We start from the raw sequence: 21,898 nt of genomic DNA on the forward strand, positions 1-21,898 counted from the left end.
TTTAGAAGTAGTTGGGAATTGTTATCCCTACTTTGGGTATTCTTTTTATGCCAGACAACACTGAAAATAAGTACCTTGGTTACTGTTAAGGTAGGCTTAGAAGATTTACTGGATAGTTTTTAAAAGGGGGTTGGAGATTCATGATTCTTGTGGTCCCTTCCAACCCTGGCAATTCTGTGATTCTGTGTTATCTTAAATAAGATGCAGAAGAACCTATGATGTTCTCAGTGTTTTAAATTGTCTTTCTCTTATAAGTGTGTAAAACACCGCAGTAATTCCAAAAGAGGAGCTTGAATAGATGGCTACGATAGAAATTGTGTGACTACCCCATAGTATGGTCAAATCAGCAACCTGCAAAAGAACCTCTGCCTTGAATGGCACCTTCAGATATGTATGCCTTTAAGTTCCATAATGTCAGATTAACGGCAATAGGAGTATTTCTCTCTTATTGGGTATGGCTGGGAACTCCCAGGTGTAGGAGGAGCTGCCAAGTTAAACCAGAAGTGGGACTGCGCCCGTAAGCAGTCGAGACTGAGTACAGAAGGTAAGTACAGACTTCTAAGCTCCCCTATTTTTTAAGTGTTTGGGCTACCATATAGAGCAAGAAAGATCTTTTTAATCAGGAAACTAATCCTGCAGTGTGAGTCACAACTGCATAGAGCAGATTCTTAAGCACTGAGAGAGAGAATAGGACAGAAATATGGAGTTTATACAAAAACGGTAAATGTATACGTATGTAGATACATCCACTTACTTTTGTGCTTGAAGCAGTGGTGATTTGTGCATTTCCACCAAAGTGGTAATGCTGAGAGCTTGACTGCAACTGCAGTTTCCTGCCAAGCACCAGGCTGTCTTTTCAGTAGGACAAAGGTCTTCAGCAAGTTTGGAATGGTATCTGCCCATCTCCAGTGGCAACAGACGCATGGGCATGTATCCAAGACTCAGATCCTACCTCAAGATCCAGGCACCGTAACACAGGTGTAGATGGGTGTATGGTGGGGCCCTTTGTAGTCAATGGTGATGTTTGGTGGATCTAAGACTGAGAATACTACAAAAAAAAAAAAAAAAAAAACAAGTATTTCTTTCTGTGTCAGAGGTTTAAGATTATTAAAATCTACTTATGGCTGATGGAGTTATTATTTACTTTAGAAAGCTGCAGCTGATGGCAAGTTTTTATTGTCTACTTGTGATTAATTTTCACATAATTCAATGGTATACAGAATTTCTCACTCATGTAAAACAATAAAATGTTGTCTAATGCTTTTCACTCCTTATGTTTTCCTGTACAGTTGTAGAACCCTTGGCTGTGTAGTTAACACCTTATTTACTGTATGTTTTCGTGCATTACAAGCAGGGTCAATGTGTTTTGGAATGATATGACACAGTGTTTCTGATAAGTATGGTAATGAAGAGGCACCAGTTAGCTGTGGATAAATAGATAAACCGTACAGTCACGTCATAAAAACTGTTCACTCAGCATTTGTAGAAACGACTGCAACCACTGACTTACAGGCAGGACCATAATTAGCAACAGTTGTTTGCGTTCTAAAACTGGAGGTAATATTTTCTCTTTTCAATTCAGATTGTGTAGTCAAAATCACACGAACTACCCTTTCTTATTGTGAAAGCATAACTTAATTTTTACCAGAATTGTTCTGATTGCTCTTTAAAATGGAGTTTTGGCAAAGAATTTTCTGAATGTACTTCATTTTGAGCACACTTAAAAAGCAGTGTGATTTGAAGAAAATGTCACTAGAATGCACTGAAGCTTATTTAAATGGAAGATGAAGTGTGAGTGCAGTTATATGATAGCAACAGTATGAGTACTGCAGCTTTTGTTTTCAGCTCTGAGAAAATTGAAATCATCTGTAGGATTTCTGTTTGTTTGTTTTTATCTCATTTTGTTTTTAGGACATCCTCAAGCATTTTTTCTCCCGTTCTGTGGTGTACGACATTAACTTGCTTGTGAAGGGGGAATTCTAGTCCCATTTTTTAGCAATTAGGGCAATGGAACACAGAAATTAGGGTAAATATATGCTCCAGCTTCAACACAAAGAGCCCATTTGTTCGTCCATACTGCATGAAATAGGTTCATACCAATTTTCTGTCTGTGCCACAGCCCCTCTTGGTGCAAAGGTGTGTGCTATGATGGGAGCTGCAGAGATCATAATGTGCAGAGCCCTGGGCACACCTACTCCCTTGTGCCCTGGGATACATTTTGGGGGCACCTGCAGCTGGGTTGCAGGTATGGTTTTGGGGGAGACCATAAGCACCAAGGAGACGGGCTGAGGCCACCCAAGACAACTGATCGAGCAACTGATTTAGTGATTGCCAACCCTGTCCCTGGCAGGCAGTTTGGAACCAGATGATCTTTGAAGTCTCTTCCAACCCAAGCTATTCTATGATTCTGTGAGTGCCAAGGCAACTCAAGCTGCCTCTTGGAACAGAGGGAAGATCAATGATTCATTTATTTAAAGAAAGAAGTGGGTGACAGATGAAGCTGCGTGATGCACTCTAACATCTGGGAAAAAAAAAAATGCTAGGAAGATTTCAGCCTAGCAGTATAACATCTTTTCTTTTCCCTCTTGGGCAATGATTGTCACTGAGTAACTGCCTTGAGGGCATGGTGGATTTCCAGTGGCTTTATATTAATGTCTCGTAATGCAGTGAGGTTCCCCTTCCATCTCAGTATTCAGATTGCTTGTTTAAACATGTCTGTTTTTGCAGATGACCAAGAAAACCCCTTCCTACTAGCACTGGAAAGGTTTTACCACTCAGCACATCTTTCTTTCCTAGTATATGACAAGAGGTAGTAGCCTCGAGCTGAGCCAGGGGAGGTTCAGATTGGAAATTAGGAAACATTTATTCTCAGAAAGAGTGGTGAGGCAGTGGCACAGGCTGCCAGGGAGGTGGTGGAGTTACCATCCCTGGAGGTGTTCAGAAACTGTGTGGATGTGTCACTGAGGGACATGGTTAGTGAGCATGGTGGGGATGGGTTGACAGGTGGAATAGATGATCTCAATGGTCTTTTCCAACCTTAATGATTCTATGATTCTATAGTCTGTGTTGTCACTAATCCATCCCTCATATTTTAAGTCAAATAATGTACACTTAAAGCAGATGTAGTGAGAATAAAAGGTTTTCCTCTTTTTTCCTCCCAAATAATGGTACTTACACTTGCTTTATAAGATCTTTGTTTTCAGCTTAATATTTTTCAAGGCACGGGGAGCTCAGAAGCATGTCAGGGAAGCCCAGGCTCACCTATATCAATGGAAGAGGGCGAATGGAGTCCATCCGATGGCTGCTAGCTGCAGCTGGAGTGGAGGTTGGTTGACACTCAGCTCTTTAAATGGACACTGTGTGAAACAATTCAATATGCACACAGGGAATAAGGGTGCAAAAGGGTGGATAAATTCATTTTCAAATGAATTTAGGTTTGTACCTACCCTGTTCAGTGGCTGGTATTTGGGATGCAAACTCAAAGGAGCTTTGAGTTTCACAGAGCTAGCATCAGTCTTCTGAAGTAATTCTAGTGGGTCTAAACAGGGATTTTTTTAAAAGGCCTTTAATGAATCTCAGTTTTCCAGCTGTGCAAAATCACTTTTGCTCTGTCTCATTTAGATTGCGGTTGCATAGTGTATAAAAAAGCAAGATGTTTTGACCCACATGCTTTTGGGGTGGTGCTAGAAAGAGCTGATTTACCTTGTGCTTCCCTTGGCACTGGCTGCAGCTTGCTCTTCCCTGAAGATGTCTGTGTCTTACTTCTGCTTGCACTCCAATAATTTCTGAATCAGTGCAACCAGGCAGAAGTGGCCAGGTCCTTCTGCTGCTATCCAGCCGTGGGGATGGGTGGAGAGTCTTCAGGGGATTCACAGTCAAACAGCACAGCTGAATGCTCAACTCATCATGTTTTGCTTGGCTGGATTATTCTGCTCGAGGTTATGTGCAGTCAATTGGAGAAAAATGCCAGAAACATAAAGCGCTCTTCTCTCTTCTTTTCCAGTTTGAAGAAGTTTTTCTGCAAACAAGAGAGCAGTTATTGAAGTTAGGCCAAGGTAAGACCGTGATACCTGAGGCTTTGGCAATCAGAAAGTTGCTTGTCTTTAGCTACATTAGCGATTTAAAAGCAGTTTATTTAAACCAAAGCAAACTTCTTGGTATACATCTTGAATGCTGAAATGCCGGTTTTGTGTAACCTGTTCTTTGCAGTACCAAATAACTCCTATAAGATTGAAGTCATAGCTCCTACGACTGTGGTCACAGTAACACATTAAATAAGGCTAGCACTGGGAAGTTTAAGGTAGGATTTGACATGGCAGTAAGGTAGGAGGCCAGCTGTGCTGGATGAGCCAGAGCCATGAATCTTCCTCCAGATATGTCTAATGTGCTCCAAGCAGCCAGAAAGCCTTTACGTAAACTGTAGGAGTGAGACCAGATCCCAACAGCAATGCAAACCCCCAGCCACTGGCCTTCATACTTGCTCAGCTGAAGCCCGGTTTGAAGTCCTCTGCACCACCTTGGAGGGGGAAGGCCTTGCTGCCCAGGTGGGAAAGGAGCTGGGCCTGTGAGGAACACTGCCAGGTGTGCCTGTCCTGAACTTTTCCTGCTGCACAAGACAGGAACACCTCAGCGCAGCAAAGAGAGACCCTGAAAAGGACTTGGCTGTGTTTGGGCTGCCCACTCAGATGGGGATAGCTGTGTTTAAAGAAAAGATGAAAACAAAACTAAAATGAACAAAACAACAGCAATAAAAACGTGGCATCACTGAGATCAGTTGTAGGTCTAGCTGGCTGGGAATCTGATGATGTGGGAGGGTTGTGTGCTGTAAAGACAACAAATACAGCCCTAAATACAATAGTTTAGGTAGTATATAGTTACATACCCAAATCTGAATTTCCGTCTTAAAGATATTTAATCCAAACAGAATGGCATGATTCTGCATTTAGTAATGGAGCCCATCTGTAGCCAGAGAAGAGAATTAAGTGGCAATAAAAAGGACAGGGAAGTCTTCTAAGGAAAATGAACGCCCCTCACGTATATACCTATACTGAGCTTAAGAGGCTCAGAGCACAAAGGAAAAGGCTGGCTTTGAGATGATAAGTTGAAGAAAGATGAAAATTAGTCATTAGGTGGAGTGCTGCCAGATCATCAGAGCAGGATTGAACATGAGTAACCACCACTCCCTCTATGTCCAGTTTTTTTCTCTTTCCTTGCCAATGTGGCTTGTGCCAGGGAGCCCTGAGTTCAGACTCCAAAGCACTGTTACCACCGGCCAGGTGTGGCTCTGGCCTGTGCCAACTGATGTTCTTCTAGCAACCCTCCAGCACTTTCTGGGATTCAGCCCAGGCCAGAAACTTTTCCCAGTTCTTCAGTTCCAGCTGTACCTTGCAGCCAGAGAGCTGCTTTGGAAACTGAGAGACTCCGGTACATCACCCTGGCCAGGCCTGTACCCACTGGCCTGAGACCTGCTGGCTTGGCTCAACCTATGTAGCCTTGCTGTTCTGTGGCAAACAGGCCCAGGCTATTGCTCTTTAATGTATGCCCACAGACTGTCATCAGACACACAGTACAGTCAGCAAAATGAGTGGCAAACTGCTTTAAATCCTGCATGTATGTTATGTGCAGTGGTTATCTGAAGTGGTGCCATTGCAAAAGCAGGAGAAACAGCCTACTAATGGTCATAAGAGAAAAGTTCTGTGTAGAGAAGAAACAAACCAGGCATTCAGTGTTCTCACATTTGCTGCACTATATTTCTTGTCAAGGGGCAGAAAGTCAGATTTATTCTCTACTTAATGCAACTTCTTGCTGAGAAGTATGCTTGTATAGCTGCCATTTTTCCCATCCTATGATATTTCTGCTAGATAGGGATCTTCTTATAGGTGATATTCTTTCCTAATCTGCAGAGGTGTGTTCTGGTAAGACATGAAGAGACAGGATCATTCTGTTAGTGCCTATGAGAAATAAATGGGCTATTCCTTGCCACAAAGAGAGTGAGAATTTAAGCCGTAAATTAGTGATGTAGTGAAGATTTTTTATTAATTCTTGGTTTGCAGAGTATTTTAGTAGTTCTGTAAAGAAGAGAGTAGGTAATGGTGCCGTGAATTCTTGTATTTGGAAGAAATGCACTATTAATAATGATCAAGCAATTAAAATAAATGCTTAACTTTGAGCAATGCAAAGTGGCAGCTGTCTACTTGGATTTAGAGCTTCAGTGTGATTTTAACAGGTCAGGATTGTTCTTTGGATGCCCGTAAACACGTAAATGGAGCAGGGAGTATCTCCAAAGGCGGCAAATGAGTTCAGCAGAAAATTGCACTAAAAAAAAATGGTTTTGCTGTGCCAAACACAAAGTCTCAGCACAACCTTGTTAAAGGATCAGCCAGACTGCTTCCAGTACTGGGAGAAAACAGGGCTTGTCAGCACAGGGGCAGGAGGAGATGCTGGTAGCACGGCTGGATGGGTTTGAGTTGTTGTGAAATGACACTGGGGGCAGACAGTGGAAATCTACAGGGATGCTCAAAGTCCTGTTTCTGGAGCAACTATGCAAAACTTAGTGAAGCAGCAAGCTGCTGTCACACTCCCTGTCCCTGGCTTCACTGCCTCACAATGAATCTGGCACTGCTGCTCCCAGTGCCCTGACCTTTCCCTTTGTCCCAGTAGCTCAGTCTTACTGTGGTACTACCTCTTTTTTTATTTCCATCCTCGTTTATGTGCCTGCCAGGGAACTGATCTGCATTCAAAATAATTGGGCTTTTTGTTCTGAAGCTCAGATTTAACATAGCTCTTCATTCTCCTCAAGTCCCTGGGGCTGGAACTGCTGGGTCAGCCTTCCCCTGCCAGCAGGGCCAGGGGCCAGGAGTACAAGGGAGCGGTGCCAGTTCCCGTCAGGCAGTGCAGCTCTGGCAAAGCTGCAAAGCATGGGGCCCAGCTGCACCTCTCTGACCAAGCTGCAAACCTGATGCCTACCAGACAGCATTTAATCTTTCCCACAATGTTAATTAACCACATGGAGTTTCTGAGTTAGGGCAAGGCGTCCATGATCTACACTGCAAAAAAAATGCACTCTCCTGTAAAGCTAGAATTCCAGGGGGAATTAACAAGCTCTCATTCAACTTTGTGTCCTAGATGGATCCCTGCTGTTCCATCAATTGCCACTGGTTGAGATCGACGGGATGAAGTTGGTGCAGTGCAGAGCCATCCTCAGCTACATAGCAGGGAAATACAATCTCTATGGGAAAGACCTGAAGGAGAGAGCCCTGTACGGTAACACTTCCTCTTGCTTAATGAGCAATCTGTTATTTGATAGCTGCATTACACTGAACAAATGCAACCCTGTAAATCCAATAGAAAGGTGTGAGAAAGGCTAAGCAATAAAGCAGACAGTAGTTTTTGTTCAGGTTTTAACCACTGCTTATGAAATGCTGTTGAATAGAAACAGGCTTTTAGTCCTTTTAAAACTTACCTAGCTTTATTTTGTATTTAGTTTTGACTATGAAATTTGGCACTGTGATCGTGATATACAATTCCTGTAAGTTGCCTTAGTGAATTGGAATACAGATGAAATAACTCCTGTGCTGTTGTCTATTGCCTCCCCCCAAACAGGATTGACATGTATGTGGAAGGAATATCAGATCTGATGCAATTGATTTTGATGTTTCCTTTCTCTCCACCTGAGGCAAAGGAGAAAAAGATTGCCACAATTGCAGAGAAGGCAACAGAGAGGTACTTCCCTGTCTTTGAAAAGGTATGTGACCGAGAGCATGTGCCTAGAAAACTTGCATTTACAATTATCAGAAACTTTCCCAAAAGTAAGAACATACTTGTGGTACATTTAGATCCAGACCCTCAGTCCTCTTGGCTCTCACAAAGAAGGGGAAATGATACAGCAAATCTTCTGTTTGTTAGCTTATGTTGTCAGGGTTGTAATGCTGTTACAGCCACCAAGCAAACAAAGTGAAATGTTTTCAGTTTACACAGCATATCTTTTTCAGATATAAAAGCAAGCACATACGTTGGTGGGTTTTTTTTGTTTTTTGTTTTTTTTTTTCCGTGAGAGAAAATCCCACTCTTGTATTTGTTCAGAGCACATCTCTCTGCTATCCTTCAGTTGAAGAATGCCAAAAATCGCTTGCAAATAAATCAGAGAGACAAAAACACTGAGGTATTAGGACTGCTTTGGTAGAACAACAGCCTCAGATTTCTGCATGCCTCACTTGCAGAAACAACAAACCAAACTCACAAGACCTGGCAACACTGTTCACTTTTGTAACATTCATTTAGTTTTTGACGGAAAACAATAATAAAGGCTGAACGTCCTAGAAGTTCCTATTACTGTAACAACTTGCTCCCAGAGGCAGGGATTTTCTTGTTAGCTATTGTAATTTTGCATACTAAGTTTGCTTCCTGTATGTTGAACAGAACCATAAATTAAATATCTAAATGGCAATTTTATGAATTTTCTCCAATTCCTTCTTATCTCTATTTATAACCTTATGTCTGTTAATGGCTTATTTAAGCATGTGGCTTTGTCTGTTTTCCCAGTACCAATCGTCACCCATCATTATCAAATGACCAGAGTTTGTAATATGTTTACTAGAAGTTCTGATTTTTTCCAACAACGGTGAAGTGATTTGGGCTCACAGATCTCTAGCTAAAAAGCGAAGCTTCACTTATAATCACTTATGATCACCGATTAGCTCTACAGCTGTGCCATAAGGCTTAGCTGCCAGGTATCATCTGCAATCTGTGCTGTCTTGTACTCTACAGGTTTTGAAACAGCATGGCCAAGACTTTCTTGTGGGAAACCAATTCAGCTGGGCAGATGTTCAGCTCATGGAAGCCATTTTAGCAGTGGAGGAGAAAGTACCTTCTGTGCTTTCTGGGTTTCCTCAGCTGCAGGTAATGATGTTATTGAACACGTTCATGTTCAGGAACAACACATTACAAAGATCTCAAAGATTTAATGAAGGGACAGTCCTGCAGTGATTGTCTCTCCATTCTGTGTAAATCAGTACTGTGGGTTCTTCAACAAACTACCAGTGTTTGTGTTTGTTTAACATAAAACACAGCAGGGAATAGATTTTGTTGATTTGCTGTAAAGCGCCGTGCCCCTGTTTAACCCTGGTAAGACATATCTCTCCCCTTCAAGTGGCTTATGCCATCTCAGTAGAAATCAACGTCATTCTGAGGAAACACTGATCTAAGCTGCCCGGTTTTCATTTTCCTGTCTCCTGCTTGTAAATGCTATCTAATACTAATAACAAACTACATCTGTGACATAGACTGACATGTTAGACTATGATAGAGCGTGCCATTTTCTGTACTGGCTGGTATAAGTTTGGGATTTCATTAACTTTACCACAGCATGGCTAGAAATTCAAGCCCTGACCAAAACAAACAAATGAACAAATAAACAAACAACAACAAAAAAATCCACAGTTTACCTTCAGTAATCAACTTGATATCATCAAGGATGAATTTTCTGCTTTTGTACCATGTGCAAAATCTGCAACCAAGCGGAAGTAAGGCAATCAGAAATCAGAAAATTCCAGATCTGCAGCATGCTGTAGAGCCCAGTGCTTGAGCAAACCTGCAGGAGTCAGAGTTGTGATACAGTGGATCCAAATAGTCTGAGACTAAAAAAAGCAAATACTGTTCAGTAGTTCAACCTTGTGCCTGTAATCTTGGTAAACAGAGCAGTGCAAGCAATGCAAATTTAGACCGATAATGCCATGCTTGAGATCATTACTCTGTGCTTAAAAATAGTTAACCTAAAGGATGCACTCAAAGACTTCGGCTTTAATCCTATGAACAAAATAAACAGTCCAGCATCGGACTATCCTAACTGGAATTTCTGCTTGGTATTTGAGGAAAAGGGGTGGGGAGGAGATGTGATATCCTTCCCTCCTTCCCCGCAAATCCCAATCCCAGCAGTTTGAATTTAGCATGACAGAATGAGCTGCTTTAGCAACAAAGTTGGCAGAATTTTGTGACAGACTGCAACCTGTGCACCATTCTTCAGCCTCAGGAAATTCTGGCCTCTAGCTCCCATCTTTTGGGAAAATATCTTGTCCACCAGGTATGGGCACTGTTCTTCTGACGTGACTTGAATCATAAGGATGCCTTCATGGCCAGAAGAGAAAATACTTCTAATACTGGTGTTTTTTTACTTCACAGTTTTTACTTTTCCTGCTTCTTCCTTCATTTCCCCTTATCCTTCCAGCGCTTGTAAGGAAGAAGAAATGTTCATAGATGTGCCAACAAGAAATGGCTGTTGTTCTGTAAAGCTCCTCTCCCTTAGCCCCATTGTCAGAGGAGGTTCTCATGTACATAATATTGCTGAGCTAACTGTGGGATCTCCAGATGCTCAAAACTTGCTCCAGTGGGTCCTCTCAGACTGTACAGTGAGAGAAGGCATCTCTTGTCATCTGAGATGCCCAAGTCATCCTCATCTTGGCCACCAGACAAAACCCAGAAGGGAACTGGCCTGAGGCCCATGCTATATTTGCCAGCTCTGTGTAAATAATTTGGCTGTGTTGGGTGAGACACATAGCACAAGAAGTCTGCACTTGACAACGGAGTTGAGCAAAGAAATGGCTTCCAGCCATTTCACCTTCACCCGTACAATCTTAGAAGTGCCTTGTGGTACAAACAGAAATCACATTGCTAATTTGGTTTTCCTAGGTGGTAAGTTTGGACCATCATAAGAAGAAATGGGAAAAAAATAAAATAAAATAAAATAAAAAGGACATGAGCTTGGTTAGTTCACATGGACCTTTCAAACTAATCCCTGATGCTCCTAGATATTGCAGTTTTTGCCTCCAGTTTCTTGCAGGCAGTGGAGATCTAGGTGTTGCTTGCTCCAACACTGCTTTTGCTGGTAAGAATAAGCATTTGGCAGCAGCTGGGTCCTTTTCGTGTCAGGCAGGAGGAGCCTGCGTAGACCTGCGTCTGAATGAATCCATTCTACCAGCAGGGGGAAGAAGCTGTCCAGTGTCTTATGTATGGAACGTTGTTGCTCACATCGTCGGGACTTATCTCTCTTGCTTTTATTTTTCAGGCTTTTAAAACCAAAATGAGCAACATGCCTACAATTAAGAAGTTCCTGCAGCCTGGCAGCCCAAGGAAGCCCCCACCAGATGAAAATTATGTAGCAACTGTGATGAAAATTTTTAAGCTAGACTGAGTGCAATGTTAACTTCACTAAGTCCCAAAGTGCTGGGAAGAAAGACATCAAAACCCAAACCCTTAAAGGAAGTAGGAAACTCAGTAAAGTTTTATTGTACTTAAAAGCAATGGTAGAAATAAATAGAAGAGTGAAATAAAGCATTCTGTTTACTCTGGCAATGTGACAGCAGATTTGCCTTTTTAGCTGTCTAACGCTTTGCAGCACATGCAAACAAAGCAGAATGGAAGCAAAGAACTCTGTCAGAGTACGGAACTTATTCCTTTGTAAGGAGAGTGATGAAGTGCTAGTATGGCAGGATGATCCAAGGGAGGGAACACCTACTCTATAAGGACAGGCTGGGAGAGCTGGAGCTGTTCATCCTGGAGGAAGGAAGGCTCCAGGGAGACCCAAGAGCACTGGAACAGGTTGCCCAGAGAGGTGGTGGACATCCCATCCTTGGAAACATTCAAGAGGGGGCTGGATGTGGCTCTGAACAATCTGATCTAGCTGTAGATATCACTCTTCATTGCAGGAGAGTTGGATCAAATGATCCAACCCAAAATACTCTTTCTCTATGATTCTGTGAAAATAGGCTTCAAAATAATGGCTGAAGAAGAGAACAAAGCGAAAAAAAGAAATTGGAAAAAAATTTGCAAGATGTATCTGGTAAAGAGAAAAGAGAATAATGAACCTTCTTTGCAGATTGCTTGCTCTACCCCATACTCACCATGGTCTCCCAGGCAGCAGAATATGCATATCCCTTCAGAGCTGCACTACTGTAGACAGCTGAGACCACTGTTCCTTCAACAGAGATGGGCAAGCCAAAATATTGGTCTCCTGAAAACACAGTGAGAAGAAACAGTAACAGAGACACAGCTAGAAGACATTGTTTAATTAAGCATATCCATTTCTCTGCTTCTAGAGTAATACAAAAATGTCTGTTTTTACTCACCTTTTCCCTACATCTTTGCATTAGCTGTAAAACAAAAGGACAAAAACTTACTTCTGTTAGGGTACAGTAAGATGAAATGGGGTCTTTAACTGAATGTAGAATCACAGACTCACCAAGATTTGAAAAGACTTCCAGAAAGTCCGACTGTGTACCTATCACCAATATTTTCACACTAAACCATGTCCCTTAGTGCAACATCTAAATGTTTCTTGAACACCTCCAGGGATGGTGACTCCAGCACCTCCCTGAACAGCCTGATTCCAGTGCCTGACTACTTTTTCAGAGAAGAAATCTTTCCTAATGTCCAACTGGAGTTTCCCCTTGTGCAACTAGAGGCCATTCCCTCTAGTCCTATCACTAATTATGAAGAAGAGGCTGATCCCCACCTTGCCACAACCTCCCTTTGGGTAGTTGTAGAGGTCTATAAGGTCTCCCCTGAGCCTCCTCTTCTCCAGGCTGAACAATCCCGGTTCCCTCAGCTACTTCTTGTAACATGTGTGCTCCAGACCCCTCACAACATCTCTGTCCTTCTCTGGACACGCTCCAGAGCATCAACGTCCTCCTTGTGGTGAGGGGCTCTAAACCAAACACAGCACTGGAGATACAGCCAGTTGGGTACAGGTGAATGATCACCTCTCTGCACCTGCTGGCAGCACTATTTCTGACACAAGCCAGGATGCCACTGGCCTTTTTGGCCACCTGGGCACACTGCTGGCTCATGTTCAGATGGCTGCTGACTAATACCTCTAGATCCTTCCCTCCTTGCAGCTTTCCAGCTTGTAGTGTGCTGGAGTTGCTGTGGCCAAAGTGCAGGACTGGCACATGGTCTTGTTGAACTTCATCCCACTGGCCTCAGCCCAGCAATCCAGTCTGTATAGATCAAATATGCTCTGCATTTTGTCAAAGGCAAGTTATCTTTTACTGCTACTTTTGATACCATTGTGTATTTTTTTAGTTATGAACTGCAAATCTCTGAAACTCGTATTTTTGCAGTGCTTCTCCATCTGCCTAAGTACCTCTGTAACACAGTGAGTGCATCTTTATTCACGCACATTTTTATACTCCAGGCATAAATAGAACTGAAGTAGAAAATATCCTTGCATGAGTTATTCCTGTGTGTGTAAGGTGGAGAGATCCTGTAAAATATTACAGTTATAAAATTTTAAAAATAAAAAACATAGCATGTCCCATGGTGTTATCAAGACTATAGGCAAGATAAACAAGATAGTTAATTTTATGAAAATAGATGTGCTGGAAATACTCTAGCACATCCTATTTCCAGTTCAACTGTGTAGAGATACAGAGTGTTAATGACAACTGCATTTCCTGAAGAATGGAACTGTATGGAACAGGACATGCATAGGCACAGAGAGCACCAGCAGTTTAACAAGCCATACTGGCAGTCTAGGCTCCATGCAATATGAGAGAGAAGGCAGCAAATACAGACTTACTGTACTTGGTGCAAAAGTCTTTGTTTCCATGCCCACCTTGAGTTTCAAAACAGAAGTTTGTATTGCCCACCAGTTCGCCACTTTTCATCCCTTTTATCTCCCGACTGCTGAGGGAAAAACTGACAGTCATGAGGCTGACATCTCTACCTCTAGGGTAGTGTGTACACAACAGAATGGGAGCAAACTGGAGGGAATGTGAAGAAAATCTCAAAGCAGGGGATGTGTTTCAGAGGAGAGAGTCGTGGTGTGAATGTGCAGAGAGAGCTCTAAAAGCAGCAGTGAGCAGGTCACACCCTGGAGCTATGTTACTGATAACTGCAAGGCTATCTTGCGTAAATGTATCCTTGAGTTTAAAAGATTGTTTGGTTAGTACCTACCCAGCCGGATTCTGAGGGTGGAACTCATGAGAAATGTGTCATGGGATTGAATGTGTGAGTTGGGCTTTTCAGGTGTGCTGAACACATGCAGTGGCAGTTCAGAAAGAACAAGATGTATCCAGTTGTTTTGAATGCAATAGAACACCAGATGTGTCCTTTGTGTCTGCAGCAAGGCAGGGCCGGGCATATCCCTGCAGGTCTCCTTAGTCACAGCTGAAGCTCCCTTTGCTACATTCCCTCCTCCTCCTATGAATACCATAACACAAAGCAGTTTGTGCATGCACCAATTTCCCTTACATTTTAAAGACTGGCTTGGATTTTTGAGCATAGCTGCAGCCCAAGCCAGAGGAATTCTGGTCCATTTTTTGGGAGAGGAAAATTGACAAGGTTTGCTGATGCAGAACATTCTTACGCTTGCTCAGGAAATCAGTGTCGTATATGAGAATCCAATTATTACATAGATCTGTCTTCTTATTTTAAAGGAAGACCCCAAATGGGAACAGGCTGGTGGCCAGCAGCAGCAGCAGTGCTGAATGTTCTCTCTGTTAAGTTATTAAGGTATATATTAGAGATTTCCCCTCGCTTTCCCACCTGGATGGTTCATCTGAAGAGAGAAGTACTTAAGAATCAGATGCCTTCACAGAAAACAGATGTTGATGTTTTGAGTGCATTCAGCTGGCTGTGGTTTGGGTATCAGCTGTGGCTTCAGTGTTTGGTGAGGGATTTGTCCTACCTGGATTTAGATCTATTGAAAGGAGATCAGATGGCTGGACTGGATGTAGGTGTCTACAAACTTAGGTGAAATGAGTTTTACCCAAGCTGTCTACACTGGGATTAACTTCCATGCTCAAATTCTTACCTTTCAGTTTTTTGATACAGTGAGGGTGAAGTCCCAGTAGGTGCAGTTCCTAGACCTTCTAGCATATTTCCTAAAGTTTTGGGCTTTGTAAAGGCAAGCCTTGAAAATGATTAACAGATAGTCTATCTGCTAGTGAGTTAATACGTACATCACTTGGAAAGTAATGCCTCCTATTTATTAAGAAGGAAACTACCGTTGATACAAGGTGTATAATAACACTAATCAATAGAACAAATTCTCAACTACAAAACAAGATTTTTCAACGTAGTCACCTATATTAGCTGTGCATTTTGCCAGTGATGAACAAGAGCCTGCGTGCTAAACTCTTAAAATCTGCACCAGAAGAGGTGAACCACTGTCACTGTTGCCACTGCAGGAACACACCACCCACCTCCTCACTGAGCTGACACACACAGTTTGATCTCCATAAATGTTCTGTATGTCTTTATGAATCTCAAGGGTTGCCATTTTTTCCTCAGGGAGGAATTCAATTACACACCTTTGATTCAAATGAGCTTTGAGATCAAATGCTATTTTTGTCAAAGCAGTGGCTAGAGGCTGGTAGATGCCCAGGGACATGCACCACGGTGTGGACACTCTGGTGTTGGTGGCTGAGCAGCAAATCTATGCTATCCTTCATCATCTATGAGGAGCACCCGAAGCAGAGAGCCCAGCAACATAAGAACTCATTTCTTTGACTGCATTTCACACTTCCTCTGTATAATACCAGAAGAATATCCCTGCTCACATTTAGACTTGGGGTGATTCAGCAGATTTTCACAGAGCACTTGACCTCGCCTGCACGTGATGCCTATATTGCTAACCATGTAGATGAGGCAGAAGGACGGGGCAAGGGTGTTCATGCAGTACTGTCTCTTAGGAATCAACATAGTTATCTAAAGACAACAGTTAGGAGTTTGCCCTCCTGATATCAACCACTCTCCTTTCATCATGTCCTACTGTCATTAGTAGCAATCATTTCCCTTGGTCAAATCCTGGGTAATATCTCTGACAGAAAGTACAAACCATTTCTATGTCCAATAATGAGATTCAGCAGAAGAAAATGTCCTGAAGGAACATCTGCTGCCTCTACAGGAAGGAAACAAAACTGATGAAGGATTCATGCTGAAATAATTGATAAAATGTTTTTGTAATTGATGATGAAAAGGTACAAAACTAGGCACAGAGGCACAGAGTTGTCCTAAATGATGATGACCTCTCACAAGTGTTACACGTGTGCACTGTCAGCATTAGTCAGGAATTAATTTCCTGTAGTTAATAAGTGATTAAAACTAGATGTTTTAATTGATTAAGAAACAGTGTTACCCAACAACAGAGATGTGTCTGCAATTTGCTTTGTAGGAGGGGCTCCATAAAAAAAGCTCCATAACCTCAGGGCAAAGCTGCTGAGAGCTCTGAGCGAGATCCAGTCAGTGCAAGGTAAGCTTTTTAACTTCTGAGTATGCAAAGGCAATTAGTGTACTTGAAGCTAAAATCTGCGGATGGATTTTGTGAATTAAATATCTGCAAGAGCATTCTTTGCTAACATGCTTTTATGCATCAGATGATTAATTAATAATCAACCGCTTTGTATGCACACAGTTTGAAGAAAGATCAGTTTAGATCTCAGAAGTGTGAAGTGGTTCCTGTTTTAGAGACAATGGCATATGCTGCTTACCAGGGGGATATGTTTTGTTGTAGCTATTTGCTTTTTGCTGCTGTTCATACTTCAGCTTGTTTGTTGACTTGTTTTTCATAACTGTGACATGAATATAAAGCGGGTACTGCCTACACTGTCACTGTGTTTGCTGTGCACTGGTTCTGAATGGGGCAGGTGCCCACGTGCCTGGAGACAATTATTTCTTTAAATCCCAGCATGAGCTGCAGTAGAACTGAGCTGGGATTTTACTTTGGCTCTGCCTGTGGTGACAGCAGCCAAATGATACCAGAGACAAATTCAATTCTGTATTTTCAAGTACTGGCCTAAAGAAAAGAGAGGAATGGGGACTGTTCTGAATTAGATCAAGCGTGTATAAGGAGGGAGGGGAAAATCTTTCCTGTCACTTTAAAGTGGAGCCTAATGGCTACCAAAGAAACTACAGCAATTACTAAGTTTATATTGTGTATGGAGCAATGTGTATTACACAACCAGCCTTTCCGGCAGAGCTGAACACTTTGAGCTGGAAGTGGTCTTTGCTTTGCACATTCTCTGATATGGGCCAAATTCTTTCAGTACACAGTTCTGCTTAACTAAACTGTGTGTTGAAAATTCATTACAACCTTTCAGTCTATTCTCTCTTATGTCATCTGATTTGATGACAGCTCTGCATCATCAGTCACTGGTTTAAAAGAAGACAACTTTGAGCAGAGCTTGAAAACCAGCTGGAGATTCATGAACAGCGTTCTGATCCTGCTTGATTTGTGATAGTTCTTCCTTATTATAGGTAGCAGGAAATCAGATACGTGGAAGCATGTCTGGGAAGCCAGTTCTGCACTATGCCAACACACGAGGCCGAATGGAATCAGTACGGTGGCTGCTAGCGGCTGCTGGAGTTGAGGTTTGTCTACGGTTGTTCTACTAAAAGCATGTGACAAATACTCACTTATAGTATTCCTTATAAAAAAAATGCACAGCCATTACAAATCAAAGGATCATCACTTCCTTACCCTTTGCAGGAGGAGCAACTTCCTTTTTCACTTCCAAGCATCATGTGACGAGCACAGTCTTAGCATTATAAGCACATCTTCCTTGTGACTGATGAAAGAAATCATTTCAAACTTGGCTTATTGTCCTCTAATCAGAGGAGTCAAGCACTTTATGTTCTGCAGGCCGTTAGTTGAATCTCAGTGTACAAAATAGCATATATATTATGCCTATTACAACTAAGTTTATCCCTGAGCATACTGTATATTAACAAAACAGTCAGAAGCAGTCAGAAAACAATTTTCCTTCTGTATTCCCTGCAGTTTGAAGAAAAATTTCTGGAAAAAAAGGAAGATCTCCAAAAGTTAAAGTCGGGTAAGTTTCCTTCAGTTTTTAATGATCAGATAATAATGACCTTTAGAATTGTGTGTTCTAGAACATGAGAAGAATCTTATGTTTCTTGAAAAGAAAACCTAGACTGGCTGGTACAGATGGAGTCACAGACACGCACTGCAATAAGCATCACCTCAGCGTCCATCCAGCACAACTCCTGAACTCCTGCTCAAGCAGGGACACCCAGAGTAGGTCCCCAGGACCACATCCAGGCAGCTTTTGAAGATCTCCAAGGAGGAGACTTCACAGGCTCTGGGCAAACTCTGCCAGCACTCCATCACCCATACAGTAACAGTGTTTCCTGGTGTTAGATGGGAACCATTTTACTCATTGTCACTTGTTCTATGTCAATATATTATCTGCAGTCAGATCATTTTGAGGTATGAGTACAAATGAAAATATCTTTAATAGCAAAAGGTTTCTGTTTGTGTGCATGCCTGCCTTTGTGTGGCTACAAAGGTGGACGTAGCTGATGGGTTAGCTGTGTCAAGAAATGTGATTCCATGCAGCAAACACTGTTTCTTCCAACAGTTCCCAGAGGTATTTTGCCTTCTTCCTAGTGTAAGACTTCCACAGACAAGCCAGAGATTTACACAGCTACAGTCTGACACCAATTGGTATTTGGCTTATGCAGGTATCATATGAATTGCCAAGCATTATTCCTTGCTTCAAGCATGGTTTTGTAGATAGTCAGTGTAGGAGTCATAAGGATAAATATCAACATGTATATTAATGTAAAACATTAACAGAAGTCTGGGTTTCCAAAATCCTTACTAAGGCATAACATAATTTGGTGCATGATGGGTCAGATCCTTTAGTGTTTAGAATCTGTACTAACCTCAATAAAAATCAGCTGAATTAGGCCACGCAGTTATGGACTTGTGTTTTTCAGCATATGATTGCTGAGAAATCTGCATTTGGGTACTTCTTCAGATTTGAAGAAACTTCCAGAAGCTTTTAATGAGTTATTAGTATATCATTAATAAATTGTCTTATGGCAAAACATTCCACACCATACTATGGGAGTGAGGAATCAAAAATAAAAATGGTGGCTATTTTCCCATATCCCTGTAGATGGTCTTGAATCACAGACTGAGCGTCTCCTTGTCTTCTTCTTCCCCAGATGGATCCCTGCTGTTCCAGCAAGTGCCCATGGTGGAGATCGATGGGATGAAGTTGGTGCAGACCAGAGCCATCCTCAACTACATAGCAGGGAAATACAATCTCTACGGGAAAGACCTGAAGGAGAGAGCCCTGTACTGTACCAGTACTACCTTTGTTTGTTAGCTTATAGCTGGTACTGCTTTTCTGCATAACAAAATATGTCGTGACACAGAATATCTCAGCTCACATTCAGAATCACAGTGGTTCAGCAAGTTTTTTTACAGCATGTGTTGACTGTGACTGTGGGTGATGTCTACAGTAGTAATAAAAAGATAGATAAGGCAGGCAGGATGGCGTAAGGGAATTTACAAAGATCAGAGTCCAAATGGTTATCAGAAAGAAAAAAGCAAAAGCACTGGGGAACCATGGTTTAACCTGAAGTATGTTAAAATGCTTCAATTTAATAAGCATAAGTCAAGATATCTGTTAGGAATTGTATAGACCCACTGTTTGATTAAACATAGCTAATGAGAGATTTGGCAATGGTTTGGATATACATATGCCAATTTTGTATCTGAAAAAACTTAATACAGAGAAGTATCACCCCTGGTGAAAAATGAAGGGGTACTGATGGGTTTAAGCTTGTTGCTGTTGTGCTATTCAGAACTCCTATATTTGACTTGACCAACTGGATCTGTTCCTTTCAGAATTGACATGTATGTGGAAGGATTGGCAGATCTGTATGAGTTAATCATGATGAACGTTGTCCAACCAGCAGATAAAAAGGAGGAACATCTTGCTAATGCTTTGGACAAGGCTGCAAACAGATATTTCCCAGTCTTTGAGAAGGTACGTGGCAAAGATTTAGTAGCTTAATTAATATTGTTTTCCTGAAATTTCAGTCATGGTCTACACAAACATTTTTTATTCAGGAAAACAGAAAGGGCAAATTAGCACATAAATGTAGACGCTGTGGTTTTGGTAGGAGTGAGATGAGACTGGAGACAACAGAGGAGGCAAAAGACACTGCAGATTTAGGAGATATGCAGAGCTGCAACAACCCAGGACACACTGAGTTCCACAGATGTCCACGTTTCAGTCTGCATTTGTTTCAGAAAAAAGCCACAACAGCACTGGCTTTTACCTGAAGCCTCCTCCTGAAGTACAGGACCCTCTGACCAAACATGCGTTAGAACCATTGCAGCATACATACAGAAGAAGGAGTGCAGGTCCTTCTGTAATTAAAAAAGAAAAAAAAGGAGAAGATGGGTGAGCTGGAAGCAGGGTGTCAGGAAACTGAAGCATGGGCTACATGCAGAGAGTCCCCAGTGCAATATTCCCCAAACTGAAGCAGTAGCAGGTGAGAAATAAGGGAGCTACCAATCCTTTGATATGGCCTGGGCTGAATTTACGTCTCTTGTAAATTTTGTACAGTAACGGTTGTGTTCCGTGATGTGTAGACCAACACTGAGTGAGGAAGAGTGCTCTAATTACAGGGGCTACAGAAGTGAAGGCAAGAGGGCTAGTCCTCAGCTGCCAGTTAAAAATAATAATAATAATAAAGCTGCAGACGGGAAAGGATTGATTTATAATGGCTGTGATGACGGAGTGGTCAGACTATCTGATAGTACTACAGGTGTTCTCATTACATTTCCTTGACTTGGCAACAATTCCATGCAGTGGATGACCTTACTTTGAAGATATCATGTTAAGTGACACACAAATCACACCTGCTTCTGGTCCATGTTCTGTGTTTTTAGGTTTTGAAAGACCACGGGCATGACTTTCTTGTTGGCAACAAGCTGAGCAGAGCAGATGTGAGTTTACTGGAAACCATTTTAATGGTGGAAGAGTTCAAGTCTGATGCACTTGCAAAATTTCCTCTCTTGCAGGTAATTGCATAGACAGTCTTAAAGGAAATAAACCAAAGCAGAACCAGTGATTTAAATTGGTTGAGAAAATATGGGGGTGGGAGGGTAAGAAAATAAAATAAAAGCAATTATCCTAAGTGGTTTTGGCCAGCCTGAAATACTGGTGGTTATGGTGGCCTTCTGTCACCTCAGCCACCAGGGTATCAAAATGAACAGGAGGTTGAAGCATAGATTCTTAAAATATCATAATATCTCAAGTTGGAAGGGACCTTTAGATCATTGATTCCAGCTCCTGGCTCCACAGAGGACCACCCAAAATTCAATCTCATGTCTGAGAGCATTGTCCTTGAACTCTGGCCTTTTGGGGCCATGTTCCATGTCCACTCTGATCCTTCACCTTCTTGGTAGCCCTCCTTTGTACACTCCCTAATGGTTTATTGTCCTCGTAATACTGTGGAAACCAAACCTGCACGCACTGCTGGAGATGTGGCCGCACAATACCCTTTAGGGAGTCAAGTGCTCCTCTTAACCTATGGTCATCTGCAAACCTCATTTGGATGCATTTGAGTTGTACATCCAGAGCATTTATAAACACACTAAAGGACTGGACCTAGAATGGTGCTACTGGGGGACCTGCCACCAGGCTCATGTAACCTAATGAACTGCAATCCTGACAGCTGCCATTGTCTTTAAGCACAGTGCTGTTTCCCTTTTGTTTTGTAGAGTTTTAAAGCAAGAATGAGCAATACCCCCAACATCAAGAAATTCCTGCAGCCTGGCAGCCAGAGGAAACCACGTCTACAGGAAAAAGATATACCAAACCTGATGGCAATTTTTCACTGAACATCAATCTAAACCCACTGAAATTCTTTTTTTTTTTTTTTTTTTTTTTTGTCTTTTATTTGCTGATAAGCGAAGTGAAATTAATGAAATTAGTGAGAAGGTTTGTGATGTCTCTTTCTTTTGCCTCCAGCAAATGCTTCCAAAGCAAATCACTCAATTACGCGGTACACTGGATGAAATTGTCTTAAATACTTAAGAGTTTTCCTCAAATAAAGTCCCACTATTGACCTTACAGTG

The 21,898-nt window shown here is 41.9% G+C and overlaps 2 protein-coding genes across 6 annotated transcripts; both read left to right on the top strand.

Moving 5' to 3' along the window:
* The first annotated feature begins 396 nt into the window (after positions 1-396).
* On the top strand, positions 397-13,256 carry LOC116240643 (glutathione S-transferase-like). Of its 4 annotated transcripts, none has more exons than XM_031611088.2 (7): positions 397-544; positions 3,204-3,325; positions 4,004-4,055; positions 7,126-7,258; positions 7,603-7,744; positions 8,767-8,898; positions 11,060-12,122. In XM_031611088.2, exons 2-7 carry the CDS (start codon positions 3,239-3,241, stop codon positions 11,183-11,185), a joined length of 672 nt encoding a protein of 223 aa, XP_031466948.2. In that variant the 5' UTR covers positions 397-544; positions 3,204-3,238; the 3' UTR covers positions 11,186-12,122. The 4 variants fall into 4 exon arrangements, with proteins under 4 accessions (XP_031466948.2, XP_089992404.1, XP_031466947.2 ...); XM_090136278.1 differs by having other exon boundaries at positions 486-544; positions 3,220-3,325; positions 11,060-13,256; XM_031611087.2 differs by lacking the exon at positions 397-544 and adding an exon at positions 1,455-1,557 and having other exon boundaries at positions 11,060-13,252.
* Positions 13,257-16,120: 2,864 nt separating this feature from the next.
* On the top strand, positions 16,121-21,893 carry LOC116240798 (glutathione S-transferase). Of its 2 annotated transcripts, none has more exons than XM_031611343.2 (7): positions 16,121-16,246; positions 17,251-17,364; positions 17,774-17,825; positions 18,967-19,099; positions 19,655-19,796; positions 20,708-20,839; positions 21,542-21,893. In XM_031611343.2, exons 2-7 carry the CDS (start codon positions 17,278-17,280, stop codon positions 21,659-21,661), a joined length of 666 nt encoding a protein of 221 aa, XP_031467203.1. In that variant the 5' UTR covers positions 16,121-16,246; positions 17,251-17,277; the 3' UTR covers positions 21,662-21,893. The 2 variants fall into 2 exon arrangements, with proteins under 2 accessions (XP_031467203.1, XP_089992416.1); XM_090136290.1 differs by having other exon boundaries at positions 16,181-16,246; positions 17,235-17,364.
* Positions 21,894-21,898: the final 5 nt, after the last annotated feature.

The sequence above is a fragment of the Phasianus colchicus genome, chromosome 2 (genome assembly GCF_987193195.1).
Source record: "Phasianus colchicus chromosome 2, bPhaCol1.hap1.1, whole genome shotgun sequence".
Lineage (NCBI taxonomy): Eukaryota > Metazoa > Chordata > Aves > Galliformes > Phasianidae > Phasianus > Phasianus colchicus.